The following is a 19,674-nucleotide window of genomic DNA, read 5'->3' on the forward strand; positions in this document are numbered from 1 at the left end:
GCTGAACATAGTTTCTGTGGGTGGAGGAATGTTCAGGGCACAGGCTACATTTAGCTGTTGACTTTGGATCTTTTTCGGTTTGCTGGTATTTCTTTTTTGCAGTCAATATTAGATCAAAGTTGTCTTCTCTTAACAGCCTCACTGTGGATCTGTCACATAGGTTTGCATTAAGAATAGCTATAGTCTGTGTTAAGGCTGTGGGATTTGGAGGGGGTTTTGTAGGAAATACAAACTGCAAAATGGAGTCCTGCTTTGGCTGGCTATTTTGTCTTTTTGGGGCTTTTTTTGTGTTGTTTTTTTTTTTTTTGTGAGACTATACTGAACACATAACTATAGTATCAGGTATTTAAGATGGTTGATGCCCTTTATACTTTCACTGTCACCATTTTCAGTGCAGAAGAGAGAAGTTTAGCCATAAATGTCAGGTTACACTATTCACGGCAAATTGCTGACCCAGGGAGGAGGGGGCTGTGGCTATAAAACTTAGTGGCCAACATGACATAAGGTTTTTGATCCTCTCTGCATTATTCAAGTTTTTCTTCTTTAGTCAAACTCATGCTTCTTGCAGAATCACATAACCTCAAGAAAACTGAAAACCAGCAAATGTGTGAACTTGTTCCCTGCTTTTAACAAATGCTTATCTATCTTTGAAATTAATAGAATTTTAAGTTTTCATTTAAGAAAAAGCTTTTGTCCTTTTTTTTTTTTTCCAACTATCATGTGAATTACCAAGAGAATACATTGCCATGGTCCCAGGCTATTTGTGTTGTTTCTTATCCCTGACATTTTAATTCACTACTGAACTTATACTTTGCATGTTTAAGTACTGGTAAGACATGAAAGTTGTAGGGTTAAAACTGTAGACAGTGCTTTAAAGCTCCTATGATAATTGTTCTTAGGTATGTATTCCTTTAGTGTGGCTCTCGAGACAACTATTTAATAGACAACATTTGAATAATACAAATGTGCGGTTGGTAAAAATGGATTAGGGTTTCAGGGTGGTACCAATGGGTGATATTTAATATTGAATGACATGTATTAAGACAAATGCTTTTATATATAATTTATTTGGCATTGTAAATGCATTTATCTTGTGAGATACAGACTCCCTGTTGCCACATGAAGTATTCTGGAAAGGTTTGGAGTAAATAAATAATAAAACCACTTTGATATACAATCTAACAATATTAAATATTAAGACTTTCACATGATTGATTTTAATACTTAATTAACTTATTTAAAGTCCAATGTAACTCTGTTTTTGTATTGGAGATCAGACAGGCAGAAGTTAAAATGCAGGAAATGTTATTAAATGAGACAAAATTAATTGCATTTCATGACCATCAGACTGGCTGGCTGTTAACCTGTCCATCAGTGGCATGATCTTGTTTGTTTTGTTCTGGATCCTAGCTGATGTTAATGTTAATCTGCACCACCATGTCAGACCATTTTTTATGTTTGCATCATTCTATTTTAATGATACATAATCTGATACATTTTATAAAAGAAAACAGACTTGCTTTATGCTATCCAAAGTTTGTCAAATTGTGCACTTTTCTTCTGACTTAGTGTTCTTCCCTAGGCATGTTTTTTCAGTGGGTGGTGGCAACCTGTGGAAGTGGCTGAGTAGGAATCTTCGCTGGTTTTGAGTTGCTCTGTGTGTGTAGGAGGGTTGTTTGGGTTGGTGGAGTTTTTTGGCGGTTTTTCTCTTGGAGGCACTGGGACTAGTAGCTTCTGTATTTAAATAGAGATGGTGGTAGTAAAGAGCTCAAGTGATGGAGAGCAAAATATCACAGTGCTGTGAGATAAATGGTCTCTGTGGCCTAAGTAAAAATCACTCCTAGAACAAAGAGGAAAGCAGACAATATTATAGGTAAGAACAAATTTTTCAAAAATACCTATTAATGAGTGTCCTGGCAAAATATCCAGTTTGAAACAGATCAAATGGTCCTCATTTCCTCATTTGCCAAAGTTCATATTCAGGACTCTCTTCTACTCAGCCCTCTAGTGAGCATGGTTTTTGTTTTTTTTAATTCCTAGTTCAGGACGAATAATTTCATTTGGCCAGTGTAAGAAAACCTATGATCTGGGACTGCTTCTAAATTATTTGGAAGACATCTGTGCTTCATTGCTTTAAATAAACACCATGCATGTTTATTCTCCTAATATTTAATTTCTTAAATTGATTAATTTTTTTAAAATGTTTTCACATTCTGGAAAATCCTCACTTTAGAGTTCTAACATGCTTGATTACTTCATAAGCCACAAATGAGGGGCAGAGTTGTGAACCCTCATAACATGATGCTGTCAAACTTAACAAAACATGCATAAGACCATTACCACATCAGACACTTGCTTTTAGTCAGGTTGTTTTAATCACTTTGACTTCACAGGGCAGCTAATTTATCACTTAGCTAAACAAGTATTTCCTCTACTTGTCATCAATTTAAGTAATTAAAATGATAAACTTTGGATATGACATGAAATAAAGGCCCAAAGATAATTTGGAGAAGGTGGTTGATACAGTCTAATAGAATGAAGGCAAAGTATTGTTTAAATACTTCGGTACGCTTCAGTAGTTTTCAGAAATGTCATATTCAGAGAGCTTTAGTGGTACTGATGGAAACTGATTTTTATTTTTAGCGTATCCAAGATTCAGCAGTGTTGTTCAGCTTTGTCCTCAGAGTTAGTGGGTTCCCATTTTCATTTCTTCAAGCATAAAATGTTTTGCTCTGTTGCTTGATTGTTTAAAAGTAAGTGGATGTCAGGGAACAAGAGTGGAGCAAGTGCTGCAACTTGGGCAGTCCTTCAGCCCTCATGCTGAGTACCTCCCCAAGTCTGCAGTTCCTCTCCTTACATTTTACCCTGGGGGGAAGGGAAGAGAGGGAAAATGGGTGTTGTAAAAGCTTTGCCTAATTCTGTATCCCCTACTCAGTTACACCTTCAAAATACTTCTGCTGAAACTGATTGTATTTTCTAATTTTGCAAAAAAATATGAATACTTTTCTCTTCTTAAACATTAATTCTGATATGTTTTGGTGTGTTTTTTGATTTGAGTAAATAATTTTTCAAGGTCCATATGAGCAGTGATGATTAAGGGAAACACTTTAGGTGGGTTTAGGTTTTTTTAATTGAATTAATTTAGTCACTACTTCTGAAACAATGCTTTTCATCCATAAACTGCTTGTTTGAATACTGAATATTTTTATTCAGCATCTGTGGCAAGTGAAGACATTAGTGAATATCTTATAACATTAAATAAGGTACAGTATTCATGTTCAACTGTGCTGTGTTTCGTTTATGAAATGCTGATTTATCAACATTTTTGAGATTAGGGTAATCTTACCACTTGTGCTCGTAGTGAATAGTCTCACTGCTAAAAAATTGCAAGAAATTTTGTTTTTATTTTGAACTTTCCATCTTCTTAATGAACATCAATTGTAATCAATTTATTATATGAAAATTTATTATAATCTTATTACAGATGAGTCTTCTGCCTTGTACAGTTCTGTGTACATGTTTTTGCAATGTTTTGCCCAGCTCTGGTTCAAAAGTGACAGGTGCTTAACTGGTAGTACAGCTAATGATAGAAACATACCTCAGTTAGACTTTTATCTTTGTCTTGTATTTCTATCCAGCTAGATATGACTTATACATATTAATAGAAGATGAAGTGTGGCTGAATTGAGGCTATTGCCACTGACAGTCTGGAGAAGAAGTGGGGTTTTTTTTTGAATGTTTTAAATGTAATTTTGTTTAAGCATTCCAAACTCACAGGTTTGTATACAGGAAAAATGGCAATGCTAATTGAAGGCATGATTATATAAGACTGATTTATGGCTAAAGGTGGTAGAAATCACATAATGCATTAGAGTAGGTAATAGGGAAGGCAAAATATTTGTAAACTCTTGGGTGAATAAACCTTCTCATATCAAAAAAGAGGCAGGCAACTTCCAAGTACTAAGTACTCACTAAGTGTAAGTACCCAGTGAGAAAAAGGCAAGTTCTCTGAGTTAGAATGGGCGTGATAAATCAGACTAATGGAGCGAGTAGTTTATCTCTGGTGTGTAGAAAGAGGTTTTTAGTTAGGTTGATGTCAGTGAACATCAGTTAAGTTTTTCCTAATGAAAACAGGCTGTTATTCTATCACCTATGGATTATGGAGGAGGTCATGGGAGAGGGGATGATGTACTGTGAGCAGGTATCTCCACAGAACCCTTTCAACATCTGGTGCAGTTCTGTGTTGGAGTCTGTAAGGCTGTCTCTCAAGGGAGTTTTGGTTTCCATTGAGAACAGATGTGCTGACAAGCTGCCCTCAGTGAAAGGCAGACTGGATAAACCCCACATGTGTTGGTCAGTGAGGAGCAAACCTGGGGCACTGTCCTTGGTGGTACTTAAGGCCAGTAGCCAAAGAGTCTCTGTGTCTGCTGTTTCCTTGGGCTCATGAGTGGATTCATGTTTCTCCTAATTTCCTTGACTAGATAAATGTTTCATACATAGCCTTAATTATTTTCTCATGTATATTACAGAACAGTTGAACTCCCAGTTGTGGGAAGCATGCCTGGTGTTTGAGTTCCTTAGCCCTTCAACTTTGGAGGTTAAAAAAGAAGTACAAATAGGTGCAAGTGTCACTTGGAGCTTTCACTGAGATGTTAGGGCTAGCCAGTATCAAGGCTTGTAATTCAGTAATTGAATTTCAGGGTTTTATAACATTTTTATTGTTTCACATTGAGAATGGTTTTAAAGTGCATCTTATTTAATACGAACAATATGTTATAGGCCATTACAAATCAACCACAAACCTGTGAAGAATTAATCTGTCTCAGAGTAAGATCCCAAGTGTAATTGTAATTGTTTAATAGTTCCCTTTGCTCTTTGTTAGAAGAGCAGAAAAGAACTTAAGTATAAAACTGTGAAGAAAATTGCTTGGACTAAGGAGTGAAGACTAAGATACTTTTTTTAACTCTAAGCATATGTTTCCATAAACAAACACAAGTAACTGATTAAATCACTGTGTGGATATCAAAAGTAAATCTATTCAGCTGCTTAAAACTGCTCTAACAGTCTGTAAAGTAAATTATGGTTCATATAGATTGTAAAGGTATGGCATTTGGGGAGTATTTTAGAAAAAGAAGGTGGATACAGAAGAGAAGGACATAGAACAAACTTACTAGGACTAATTTGATACCATGTTATGGATGCAGTGTAAGTCTGAAATATGCTGTGTCTGAATTAAGTGGTGGCTGCTAAAACTAGAATGGCTGGTAAGGTCATTTTCTGCCTGGTTCTGAGTTTGAAAGACACTCAGGGTTCTGCTTTGGTCAGACAGTATAGAAATCTTCAAAGTGCTATAAAAATAAAAAGTTAAATTTAAGCAGCACAACTTTCCACAAAGTTGGTGGGGGTCTTGTTTTCTTTCTTTAAATAAATTATTTTAAGTTTTTCTTTTATTTATAATTGATATCAGGTGTTTATAAACATCTCTTTATATTTTTATAGCCATAAGACTCAGGTAAATGTTATTTAAGGGGCTAGCAAGTTTTTTAATATTTTTCTTCAGCATACCATTCATGCAATTTTCATTATTATAGTTTTAAAATTACATAGGGAACATGTGAGGTACACATACATTAATAGCTCATTTTGCTGAGCCTAGTACAGAGTTGTTCAAGGCAATTCTTGTGTTTTAGTGGAGTGTTTTGTCATATGAGTTTATGATTGTAATAATTTGACATAAAGGTGTACCAATGCCCAAGTGGTAAATCCTACCTTCCCTCAGTTAATGGCTCCTTGTTCCCAAGACCTTCAGATGTTGTCTTCTAGCTAAACAGAACTGAGAGATGGTGTGATCATTTCATGGCCACAGTAACACAGGTGCCAGGGCAAATAAAGGATAAATTCCCCCCAGGGAATACAGCTGAGAGAGCAGCCTGTTGAGAACAGCCTGGGTGCACTGGTTTCAAGGAATTGCCTGATAGTGGTCCAACTAGATTTGTTTATTATCTAGGTTTTTTTGGGGGTTGGTTTTTTTTTCCCCTCATAACTTACTAGGAAAATTAAGAAGGTGTAGACTCTAAAAAGGCCTTAAGAATCCCAGTTCCCCTTCATTTATTGACAGTAAACTGAAGGTATAAAGCCTACATGGTCAATGCCATACCTCCTATGAACCAAAGGAAAAGAGTAATTGAAATGATTTTAAATTCATTAATATGCCAGTCCTGAAAGTGTAGATGCATACCTCTTCCTGTATCTCTTTTTATATTTCTTTCTAAATATAATTTCCTTGCTGTTAGAAAGTTATGATGCTTGTAAACAAAGCAGTTAAAGTAAGTGATATTTAAAACTCATCTGGCAGTTGTAGGTAGCTACTTAGTGTGCTTGGGCAAATCAGACCTGTTTAGGTGGCTTAGGTTTTTTTGTGTGGCAAGTTGATAAATTGCTGTACAGGTGACTAAATTCAGACTTGACAAATGTACTCTTGCACTGTTAATGCACTGGAAAGGTCTTTTCTCTTTCTTATGCGCTGATCCTAACATCCTCTGCTTTTCACCCTTTTATTGACATCCTCTTATTTGCTGCAGCCAGTATTAGCCAGAATTAGTTCATTCTCAAATGAACTTGTAACACAGTTCTTGTTCAGTTGCTTGATAGTGATGTGAGTGCCATTCAGGAGCCTGTGATCATGAATCCGCATCACCTACTTCCTAAGGTTTCAGTTCTGCTATTACTTCCCTTTTGGCCTTCACTTTTGGAAGATGTCTTCGTAAATGTTCAACAGCCAGTTGATTACGTTTCTTAAAATGCTTCCTTATCATCTTTCTAGAAAGCTGTCATGGTTTAGGAATATTATTCTCCAGTTGAGTTTTGCCACTGAAACCGTTGCATGCCGCACACAGCTTGCTTGCTGACTCCCCCCTTCCCTCCCTCTTCCCTGCAGCAGGATGGAGAGGAGAACTGGAGGCATAAAAGGTAATGATCACAAGTTGAGACAAAAGCAGTTAATTGGAAATAGCAATGAAATAAGAAAAATTAACAGTAACAGCAAGGATACTAAAGACAAGACAAGAAAAGAAACATTCTTACTCACTGAGGAAACCCCAACAACAGATTTTAACCAACCTCTCCCTCCAGCTCAGAGCTGGCATTACCTAACCACTCCCTCTGCCGCACTTACTTGACCAGAAAAAAACCTTTCTTCCAAGAAGAGACTCTGTTCTCCCTGCCCTGGTAATGACATGACATAGTATAGAATAACCTCTGGGCCCTGGCCATGCCACCTCCTGGCTACTGCATGTGGGAGAATGGATTGTAAGAGAACAGAGATAGTACTGCAGTCTTGCCCCGATCAGTTGCAGCTGTATAAGACAGGTAAACAGCATTGAAGAAGAAGAAGAATGCTGAGGTGTATTGACCAACCACAGAAGAGTGAAAGGGCATGCAGGTGTTATGCATGTGAGAGAAAAGGTATAAAGAGTTAGGAGGAGAGAGGTGTTGTTGTAAGAGCTAGCAGGTTGTGCTGTGAGAGGAAGGAGTCTGTATTGTGTGGTGCTGCTTCTCGTGGGATTGCAACAGAGAAAAGGTAGAAAGCTTTAATAAACTGCTCATGCTTGCTACCATCTTCAGCATTAATCTTTTAAGCCCACCGTCAATCAGGGGAAGATTTTAGATAATGAGGGACTGATGCTGGTGTCAGTCATGTGACCACCATCAAATTGGTGCCCTGTTTTAGGGGCGAGTGACGACAACTGCAAAACCCTGTTCTAGCCAGAACCAGGACAAAAGTTAATATAAACCTTGATAAAACCAAATTTACCTATCATGCCAGTCAGTATTAATCCATTCTCTTTTTGTGTGTCTGTTGCTGTTACATTACACTTGACCTATGCTTTCTGAAAAAGAAGTGGTTAAAATGAAGATTTTCTGCAATGAGAGGTCTTGGGTCCAGAAGAGTGATGATGATGATCTTTCCTCAGTTTTGCTCTATAATCTTCATCATGCCCAAGAACTAGCATCAGGTCTCTTTGGGATCAGACTAAAAGATGGATAGGGAAAACTAGAAAAAGGAAGGAAAGAGGCTCTTGCCATCTTTTACAGTCTGTCAAAACCACAATTAGACTTTTACTTGCAGTGTGATATTTGTAGGTACTATAAATATTCTTTTGGACTCCAGATAATAAAACATTTACAATGTTCAAGTGGAAACACTATTGTTCTGCTAATAAGACAACTAATGGTGATGATATGCCTGCAAAATAAGGGGAGGTTTTAGGTACTTTTGGTCTTGGCTTCTGTGATTAAAGCAATACTGAAGTGTTTGTTTCTCTGGGCTTTTTCCTCCAGATAAATACTCATCAGCTGGAATTTACTACTGCCAATATGTATCATTCTGTGTCTGAAACCAGTCATCCTTTGCAAACAGAGGAACAAGAGATAGGCATTGATCCCTTGCAGAGTTTTTTGAGCAAGCCAGGCGAAGGTGAGTTTCTGTACTTTTTTTGAGTTTATGCCTTATATAAGTGTGTCATGATAACTGTACCTGTCATAATTTGTTTAATTCATTCAATGAAGTTGAACAGGGCAACTTAAAGAACATTTCAGAGTATGTGAGGAACACTCTGACACTAATGAAAACCACGAAAAGTCAACTTTCAATTACAGACAGAAGCATTAGCCAAATGTTTAATGCGCTGTCAGCCTTTTTTAATCATAAACTAAACACTGACTTCAGCATAAGAATATTGAAATGCAGCATGATTTTATGTTACTTTCCCAAGCATGGACTCTTACAATGCTTTGGGTTTAGGGGTTTAGGGATCTTTTCTGTTTGTTTGTTTTCCTCTTTTCTTTTTTTTTCTTTTATTCTGCAGTAAAGTTCAGTATGTTATTTTGGACAAAATTATGCAAATAAAAAGTCTGATTTTTGTTTGACTCAGCCCCTATGTTCTAATTTAAAAAAAGATCTCAAAGTTGAGATAGAATGAATAGGTTCTAAAGGTAGAGCCTGAAGCAAATTAGTTAAATGCAGTATTTGGAAGACCCTAATGAACAATGAGAACAAACTGCTTGGATAATGCAATGCCTGTCTGTTTTGCTCATCTTTTTGCTTATTTGCTAGTAGTGACAGTGTAGTTGGTTCGAAGAAAGTGATAAGCTTAATGAGAAAGCTCGTCCTTGTCATGAAAACATTCCTCAAGTACTCAGTTATACACAGTGGCACCTTAACTACCTGTAATTTTCCAGTCATTGAACACATGTACCAGGAGGGCAAAATAAAAAATTTATTTTAAATTACAGAGTTAAAACAACTTTGTCACATTTTCTAAGTCCCTCACCCAGATCAACTACTCTATGTGGGTGTATTTGTCTATAAATCCTCTGTTTACTAGTGCTTATTAAAAAGCTATGTCAAGTTTTGCTCAGTCAGGTTTATTACTTCAGTTAAGAAGAAGCTGATGTTCTGCTTCAAAATATATTGGTAAAACTTCATTGTCCCTTTGAGTTAATTTTTTCACTGTTTCTTCATTGGTTTATAAAGCTTCTTTAATGTTTGAAAATGACAATGGACATCATGGGGAAAGTATTTTAAAACCTGACGATTAAATGGAATAGCTTTTCTAGGTCAGTGTTTCTTTTCTATTATATTTGACATCTTAAAGATATGGAGCCATTTTATCCTGATAAACCAAACGCATTTTGTACATATTTTTAGAAACTTCAAAATAATATTTTTTTTCAATAACCTAAAATAATAACCATTTTCAAGAGGAAAAACAGCTTGCTTCTAGTCTTCCCCAGTCAAGAAAAAGATGAAAATTTTCTTCTGATTTCTATTTTCTTTTTAAAAAATTGGTAATTCTTTCAGCTCTGTTTCAAGAAAAAGCAAAATTTTCACCCTGTTAAAAAACCACTGTAAGTTAATTTTACCCTTTATTGTGCCCAGAAGCGATTAGTTACCTTGACTGAAAAGGTTTCTCATTTTTATCCCAACCTTAACATTTCTATGACATACAAAGTTATTAGGATTGAATTGATGTTTAAAAGTGCCATTAATTCATTTACCCCAAATGTTCATTAACAATGTAAATGTATGCTGATGTTCTATGAGACAAGGAAGTGACTAATGACTCTTCGCACTAACAACACTTAAAATGAATAGAAACTTTAGATAGCTAATCTTGAAGTAATCAAGACCCTCATTCAGCTTGGCATCTCTGTATGCTCTAAAACAGCTGTCAACTGTTAAAAATATATACACAACACACACATACGCACATGCGAGGATAAAGATATGTAAATACATGGTTCCCCAAGTCATAAAGGTTACCAACTATGGTACATTTTTTATGTTCTATCTATGTAAATATTTTATATAAAGCATCCATTTCATCTTCATAGCCTTTTTTGCTGTGAAACACATAGTGCATTTTAATTTGAAACTTTATATATCCAGAATAAGTCTTTGAAGTTTTAATGTTTCATTTTAAATAAAGCGTGGTTTGGTGTTAGCTCTTTAGGCATCCAAGTGTACAGTTGTTCCTGTCCATGCAGTCTGTCCATCAATGTCTTCACAAAAGTACTTCAAGATACGGTTTTTCAATGCAACCTCAAGTTTCAGGTGTGATACAGAATCAACTGGGAGAAAAACAGTAAAATCTTAAAAACCTGAAATCTTGAATTTTTTTGTATCATGAATCACAGAAATATGGCGGAGTGGTGGTCCATTGGAGACATTCTGTGCAATATTGCAGAATATCAGGATACCTGAATTGTGTTTTTGAAGCATGGCTGATTGCTTACCTTGGAGGCACAGTGTTAAAAGTCTTCACTGAGATGAGGTGATTAAAAAAAAATCACATCACTGATAAGGGTGGTGAAAATAAATATTTAGTTACTGATCTAGGCAGATTTGTTAATCTCCATGAAGTATTGTAATTTTAGCATGTACACTTGATACCAAAACTTGATGGAGAACCAGAAGATGTCATGTCCAGCTGGAGTTATAAAATTCTCTCACAGTTTTCATAAAATTAAAGGAATCTCAAAAATACATGGGTTGCTCTTAAGTGTAGCTGTTTGGAAAACTACTTTTTTGTTCACTTGCTGTCAGCTTGAAAAGGTATATTGGATAGGATTCCAGAAATATGTTGAGTCTAGTAGTACTCAGTGCTTTTATTAAAATTTCAGTGAAGGAATAGGGAGAAAACATGGTTTATTTGGTACAGGACTGTTGACACAATGGAGAGTAGATGTAAAATTCAAAGTATCCTTGAGATTTTGGAGAAGTGGCCTGAGAAGAATAAGACATGGTTCACTAGGAACAGCTGCAAGGGTTAATGTTGCAGATGCTCGGCATGAGACAGTTACCTAGCTGAACAAATGAAATTAGATCATTACAGATGAGGTAAGTGTCATTTGGAGAAAGGTCTGGGTGTTGGTAGCTCTCCAGATTTTATGTAACCAATAAACTTTGAATCTTGAGTTATGATGAGCCATGAGAATCTGCTTGTTTGCAAGTTTAAAAAAAATTCAGAATTAGCCTTTAACTGTTCAAATTCAAAAATTCAGAATTAGCCTGTTCAACTTCTATCCCTTTAAAACATTTAAAAAAATCTATTAAGATAACATTTTTGTCCTTTCCTGTTGATTAATTTGGCCTGTGTTATTTTCCTCATGTCTGATTTTTCTTTCAAGATATGAAAAACATGCATTAAATACATGTATATACATTTTTAAATAGCATTTTTAAATAGCTGATAAGAAATTCATGGCAGGGATTCTCGCTTTTGCAATCTAGTATTTCAAATGGAATATTTTAGTTCTTTTAAGAAACTTGAATTTTTGATTGTTTCTTGTGGATCTGGTTGTATTTTAATTTACATGCATCTAGGTGTGTGTGCGTTATTATGTTTTCTTTTGTCTATGGTAGGTTTTTTGTCTATGGTAGGTTGATGACATCTTGCTGCATCCTCTCTTCTAAGAATCATCATGCTTTTATTCACTTTATTCTAATAATGTTTTTGAGTAATCCCTTCTGAAACAGGGATCTTTCAAAGAGAAATTGGTGAATCTTAGCTCTCTCTCAAGCAGACGCTTTGTGAGACCTGAATGAAATATCACAAACATTATTCTTGTACCTTCTCCCTGTGTATTGCATCTGACAAACTGCTTTTCTGACTTCCAAATGCTCGAGATTTCTTTTACATTGAAATGGGATAACTAGGTTAACTTTCTGCCATAAATTTTTACTCCAAGTTACAGCATCCACCACATTCCGACACAAGTTTTGAACAGCGTAGTAGGTAGTATTCCCATTTCATTGGTATAATGGGAAAGTTGATCCTCTAAGGACAGACTGGAACAATGCGTTTAATACTCTTCAATTTCATTTACTCAATATCACAATTAATACAATTAAGGTCACTTGAAATGAAACTATTAACAAATTGGGTAATTTACTTCAACAATGTCAGTGTGTTCTCACAATTACATTTGCTTTAATTAGTGTACAAGCTATTATTTAATAGCATACTTCACATAGAAAAATGTAATGTGTTCTTTGTTCTTAATAGAAGAAAAGGGGAAACCTTTAATGGGTCAGAGTGTTTTGGATTTGGAGTTTGGCAGGATATATTTCATGTGTAAAGGCTATGGTTGGTGGTGAGGACAGAGAAGGCTGATGTTACTGGAAGGACAAAGATAACTACTGGAGTGTGTGACTGAAATTAATCCAGTTGAGACAGATAAGTTCCCCACCTCATACTTACTATTGCATCCCTCCTGATTCTCAAGCCTGCCATGAAAACCTATGAGAGATGAAAAGAGAGCATTGGTATTTCCATTTTGATCGTATACTGTGTGTGTTTCCATTGCTTGTCTTTGGACAATTACACTATTCTGGTGTTAACCTCATAGCCCTGATCACTAGAAAGTATTTCCATGGAGAACTATACTTTACATGGAATCTGAGATACCTGGTTTATATTAGTGTCATATAGAAAACAAGTAGGAAACAGAGAGGAATGGAGTAATAAAGCACCATATTTTCTGGACAAAGCAGGACCCATGTGTTATCAAATAATTTCCCCAAATCTTAAGTGTAATTCACATGGATTGTTTTGACCCTTGACATTCCTTACAGGATTAAGGAATAATGAGAAAATTATATTATCTCAGCTACTCAGTGTTATAAGTTGGGATTTTTTTTCTCCTTACAACCCCCTTCACTCAGCTATACAGTGCTAATGTGGATTGCCCTGTACAGCATTTATTTACCTCAATTTTTAGAGGTCATTTCATTTAAAGGAAACAACCACAGAGGTTTACACCTCTCTGTGTGAGAAGTACTTTACTAGGTAAAAGCCATTGAGAACGCAAATACAGTGAGTTGTTGAAGACTTACTGTTTTCTTACCAAATATTTTTTGATAGCATATTTTATGACATCATATGTGTCATATAATGTGTGTTATTTCATCTTCTCTCCAGGAAGCGACATGTACATGAAGTATAGCATGGTGTTTTTAAGAGCCCTTTTAAATATACATGCTACTGTGTGTTTTCATTAAAAAGACAAGATTGGAACAGAGAACCTCTTTTCATTATAGTGGAACAGAAGAGCTGAGGGTTGTGATTGTTTCTTCATGTCTTTGGGGTTCCATGCTGTGGTTTACCCCAGGCCCAGCAAAAGCCTTGTGTCCTTCATTGGCGAGTTTTACCCTTCAGCCAGAAATCTTCAGTGTGCGCCACCAGTACAGTTCTTGCTAGTGGTCCTGTTAAAAACCTGTGCTTCTCCTGCAGGGCTTGGCTTCCTCATTAAGGGCACAGGTATGATGGAGGAGAAGGGGCCGACCTCAGTCTGTTTCACTTTGTATTGGATGAATAAAAGCAAGACTTGTTTTTACATCTTCAAACGCCATATGCTAACATAACAAGCATTTTAATATTCATTTATTAATAATAACTGCTGTTTAGCTTGCTTTTAATTGAGCTGCAACAGGATTGTAGTGACAAAGGCTATTGGAACTACACAGTATATCTTGAGCTAACTCAGGCTGTCACCAGCTGCTTCCCTACAACTCTTCATTTTCCTCTTTTCTGTATTAGACATTTTTATTAAAAGATCAGTTAACAGAAAAATGTTTAAAAATGCATATATTTAATCTAGTTAGTTGGAAATCTAGCTATCTTAGCTAACACAGAGTACAATTTTTACTTGAAATTTGTACAGGTGTTGACATCCTCTTAGAAATTTGCTTCTTGTGGGCCCTTTGGTTTCAGTGCCTTACTGCCAATTTATATTTAGGAATTGCAGGAGTATTTTTAATTACTTCAGCTGTGGGAGTAAATGTGAATAGCTGCCATGGGCTTGTGAAATACCAGCTTCAAGAGCTGGATTTTCCTCTCTAGAATTGGTAGATTCGGGGAATTTTGGTGGCTTCACATGAGTAGCACATTGCATTAGGGTTTAACCCTCCAATTTGGAGGTTATTCTTTGACAGGGGTCATTGGCACAAACATCATGTAGGGAAATGGCTTTCAGTGGTTGATATGGCAGATACCAGGATGACCTTTCGGACAGTGATGTCTGTTCATGGAATGGTTTGGGTTGGAAGAGAAATTAAAGGCCATCCAGTTCCAGCCCCCCCACCACTGGCAGGAAACCTCCCACTAAATCAGGTTGCTCAAGACCCCCTCCAGCCCAATCTTGAAGGGCTGGCACATCCAGGGATGGCACGTCCACAACTTTTCTGGGCACCCACGGCTTCTCTTGATCTAAGGGAAATTAAAATGTTTGTTTTGGAAGTTTCACTTTGAATCAGGATATGACAAGACCATTCTCAATAGCAACACCAGCACACCACCTCATTCATTCATTCAAGTTAGGGGTTTCCAGATCTTTCCAGATACATCTCTGCCTGAATACTGGTATAAATCACTTGTCAGCCTCATGTCATTCTTCTAACTCCTTGTGACCATACTTCGGGAGAGGCTGATTTCAGCTTTTCTTTTTCTCTTCTTTGCTTTTCCCTAATCCAAGTTAAAAATCAACTAGTTGGCTCTCATCTTGCTTTCTACTGTACATGTGGCATAATCATACTTGTAGTGCAAAAGAAAAGAAGGCAAGTTAAATGAAAAAGAAATTTAAATTTTTATTAATAAATATTACATGCTTAGAGAACCTTAGAATACCGAGAAGATATTTCCATTTAAATGATAGTAACTTACTGAACAGCAAAATAAAACAGAATAATCTTTTTTAATAAAAACCTGTAAATGAAATTAAAAGTGGTTTAAAACTAGTTCATTATAAAAAAAGTTATACATAAGGTAACAATGAGAACAAAATCATTGTTTTGAATATTTTACTCAGACTATATAAAGAAATATAATATGAAGGTTACTAGCCATAAACACCTCACATATTAAGTGTTTCCAGGCAATGATCAAATTATGTTAAATGGCTGTATCTCCTCCATATGGAAAAGGCATATTCTCTTAATTTAAAAAAATTGAACTGTACATGTCTGATTGTACTTGTGTATGTATAATAAAAGACTAGTAAATCAGAATTCTAGCTGAGGCCAGCATGATTGGTACAAGATAATAATTAAATGTCTGGGTTCACTTCTGTCGTGACGTACCAAAGATTGTAATTTACAAAGCAGTGAATGAATTGTGAGCTGTTAGCTGATGTTACAGACCTCTGTATCTGAGATTAAATGTATGTTAAAATTAAAGAGCTTAACTGTCACAAATTTGATTGAATTAGAAATTGATTGTTCTATATAACAGAAATATGTCACTACAGATGGGATGTTTCCTGTTTTTCATGTATGTGGACATTATGAAGACCTGGAATTCCTTATTTTAAAAAGAGAAGGTTTCAGCCTACATTCACTAAAGTGATACTGCAAAGCTTTTTAGGCTTTCAATTGACTGATAAGCCTTGTTCTTCAGCCTCCATGGTACCCAAGGTACTCCCTGTCCTCATCCTCTTTGGACATGCAAAACTAAGACACTCGAAAGGGGAGAGAAATAAAGTACTGTCATATTTAAGTGGTAAGAAATTATCTGATAAGATGTATTATTTATTGACAATCTGGCCTTTTAACAAAGAAAAATAGGCCTATGCTTAGGTTGCCACTGCAACAGCCGAAACAGCTGATACTTTAATGAACAACATACTGAGGGCCATCCAGGACATAAGGCAAATTAAGCAGGTTACAAACTGCATATCTTCTGTTTAGGTATAGGAGATCTCCCCAGCTCTGACAATTAGCTCCGCTGATCAGGCAAGCAGACAGACAGAAACAGAAGGAGGCCATTTGTATCAATTTGAGGAACAGAACTAGTAATGAAGTAAAATATCTGTACCAGGTATGGAACAGATATTTCTAACTGCTGGTTTCAGCTTTGCAGTAGCAAATAAATAAATAAATATGTGCTGCTTAACAAAAGCTTATTTTCTGTTGTTTACAAATTGAGAGCAAAGGAATAATAATACTTCTAACCTAACGGGTTTTTTAAAAAGGATAAAACATTTTCTGGACATACAAGCAAATACGAATCTTGGTAACCTGACAGCTTTGTTTAAGCATTGAATTTGAGTTTTCTTTCATGAAAATCTTTTCAAAGTACAGCAATTCAGCTGTGAAAACCTGAATACATTAATGATGACAAAGAACCTCTGGAGTGAGCCAACATTTGTTTTTGTTCTTTTACAACGTTTCCTGATGAATTGCACATACAAAAGTGTTGGAGGTTATTTTAATTTTCTTTTCTTACTTTGATAATAAATGTCTCCACTGTTTACCTTTTTGGTTAAGGTACCTTATTATTACTAATCAGCTTTAATTATTTATAACAAAATGACTGTGAAAGATGTTTCTTTGATGTCGAAAAAGTCAGGGGCCTGATCCTGACCCTATTAAAATTAATGGCTTGGTTCCAATTGACTGCAAAGGTAACAAGCCTGAGTGCCCTTTAAGGGAAGCAGTCATTTAGCCCAGGGTACTGGATTGTGGTTAGTTGGGGTTCCTGTTTTGGGAGTGTCAGATTTTAAGCATTTGATTTCAGGATTTGGCCATGCATAGGCAGAACACATATAACTGACTCATAAAGTCAGTTCCAATCTTCATTTTGTTCATAAGTTACACAGTAATTTTAAAAAGACTAAATATACTGGATAATAAGAGAACACCTTTCTCTCTAAACATGAGCACCAAAATGGGGTGAGAGGGGAGAGAAGAGAGAAATGTGGATAGCATTTCTGCTTTTGTCTGTCTTTTTTCACAGTCAACAAAATAGCAAACTAGCTCAAATCTGAGCAATACTGGATAAGAACCATCACGTTTCACAGGCATGTGTGCCAGCTTGTGTTTAAATCTTATTTTGTGTAAGTGAACTATCAGTAGGTTTTGTTTCTGACTATTTTAAGCTTCAGATTTACATGGATGTACATAGACACACTCTGTGACAAGATTGAACACTTCTGTCAGATCTAGAATATCTTTTAGGTATTCCTAAGAATTTCTGTTCAGTTTCTTCATCATGGTACATGTTTAGTTTGTTACATTAGTAATCATGTGACTATAACATTTCAGCCACAGCACAAACGACACAAAAGGATATAGCAAATGAGACTTACTTTCCCCATTTGTAACAACCACACAAGGTTGTGATGCAATTTGTGCTCCTTGGCTTGATCTGCTTGAAAAGGGAAGTGGGACTTGAAATGTTTTGTTTTGCATCTGTGTGCTTAACTCATCCTTTTAGAAGATGTCATACACAAAAGAAGCAATGAAATTAATTCTCGTAACTGCCATAGGAAGAACAGTCAGATTATTTGTTCTCATGCAAAAAGGAATTTGGAGCTGGTGAAATGATATGGTTCATTCTTACAAGAGGTCTGTAGCAAGGTGAGGAGCTTGACCCACATCATTCAAGGTGCAGGAGACTGCATCTGTGATGACGCTGTCCTTCAGCTCTTTCTTTCTTTATTTCAGGCAGTTTTTGTGAGGCAGGTGGCTACTTAACTAAGAAAGAGTGACTTTGGTACAGAACACAAAGGCACAACTTTTTCATGTTTTATGTGCAAATTTAAATAAGCATATATCATCTTAGAAATTTAAACTAAAAGTATTTTTGGTAATGGAATTGAAAAGTATTTCAAAAGACATGGATCATTTTCACCTTTTCAGTATTTTGAGTAATTAAATGAAATTAAAATATTTTGAATACATTAAACTGTTCCTGAACCTTTGATAAAATGGTGTCTCAATACAGATATATATGGGTGTTACTATTGAAACATGATTTGGCTACAAATCTAAGGAATACTACTCCACCTTAACTAACTGATTGTCAAAGTTGATTTATTTATGCTTATTTATTTCATAGTTTCGTATCTTAGCATTGCCAGGTCCTGTTTTAAGAACAGGCAAAATACTTCTCACAAGAGTTTTTCAAAGTAAGCACGACAGTGCTGTGGTTTACTTGATGTGGTAGTGTTCAGTCAAAGGTTGGGCTCAATGATCTTGGAGGTGTTTCACATCTTTAGTGATAAATTCTAAATACCTTATTTCTGCACAAACAGCTGGCAGATAAATATTTTGCTTGGATACTAAAGTGATAAACAATAATACATGGACTGTGGGATAGGAAGACTATGTTCAGATTTTTGAACAAATCCCATCCAGTTTAGTGCAACTGGGACCATATAACCAAAATATTAGGAAGTAGCCTGTATTATAAATTTCTCCACTAAAATTTTGATATACAATTACAAATTATTATTCTTGATCTTCCTAAAAGATAAAAGGCACAAACTTCATCTAGATAAAGCTTTATGGTGGTGATAATTCTTTTCTTCTGAGAAATTTGATTTGTAATGGAATCAATGATTTAACCTTAGGAAAAATGAACTGGATAGTGTTTCAGTACTAAGTGCAATTGAAGGGATAGATCATGTAATACATGTGAAAATATGTTTGCAACGATCTGATAATGTTTTGAGTTTCATTATAAAGGGGTACATTTTTTTATATGTTATTCATAATTTTGGAAGATGCCATTGTTAGTTATTTCTTACAATTTGAAATATTTAAAGGGTCGAGCAATGAAACATAAATCTGTCCATTATTGGGCATTTCTACTTTGCACACAGATGAATTCTCATCAAAGTTGATTTGCTGACTGGTGGCCAGAACAGATGTTATCTTAATGGAGGAGAGAAGCATATGGAGCCACAGGGCCACCTCCAAACTTCTGTGACCCAATATTGTTTCATTGTTTATTGAAGTATGAAAGAAAATATTCCTTCGCAAAAGTCTACAAAACTCCATTCTGAATTATTATAGCAAGGTCACCACATTATTGCCTTACTAAGATGAAGATTTTATTGCCAGAAGAAATGTAGTATCAATTGTTGCTATTCTAAAAAAAAAAAAAAGAAAATAAAAGTACCCCAGGCAGATGAGCTTGTGTCTTTTCCTTATTTGAATTTAAAGAAAGAAGAGCTGTAAATTTGAGCTTACACTGTGGAGAACTCTAGTTCTGTTTTGGGGTTCTTGTGACAATACCATGGTGAATAATAAGTGAAAAAATCTGTTTAAAAAGTTAGGGAATTGACATTTTTCTGCAGAATTCAATTTAATGTATTTTATAATTTGTATTT

At 35.6% G+C, this 19,674-nt stretch overlaps 1 protein-coding gene across 27 annotated transcripts in view; it reads left to right on the forward strand.

Annotated features, from left to right (window-relative positions):
* TBC1D5 (TBC1 domain family member 5) overlaps positions 1 to 19,674 on the forward strand; it is a 316,569-nt gene that overhangs the window by 123,147 nt on the left and 173,748 nt on the right. For all 27 annotated transcript variants that reach the window (XM_086852156.1, XM_086852083.1, XM_086852111.1 and 24 more), the window contains one exon: positions 8,341 to 8,476. In XM_086852156.1, coding sequence (XP_086708282.1) covers positions 8,341 to 8,476 — 136 coding nt within the window. The remainder of the gene's footprint in view (positions 1 to 8,340; positions 8,477 to 19,674) is intronic.

Source organism: Cyanistes caeruleus, chromosome 1, assembly GCF_971803275.1.
Source record: "Cyanistes caeruleus chromosome 1, bCyaCae1.hap1.1, whole genome shotgun sequence".
NCBI lineage: Eukaryota > Metazoa > Chordata > Aves > Passeriformes > Paridae > Cyanistes > Cyanistes caeruleus.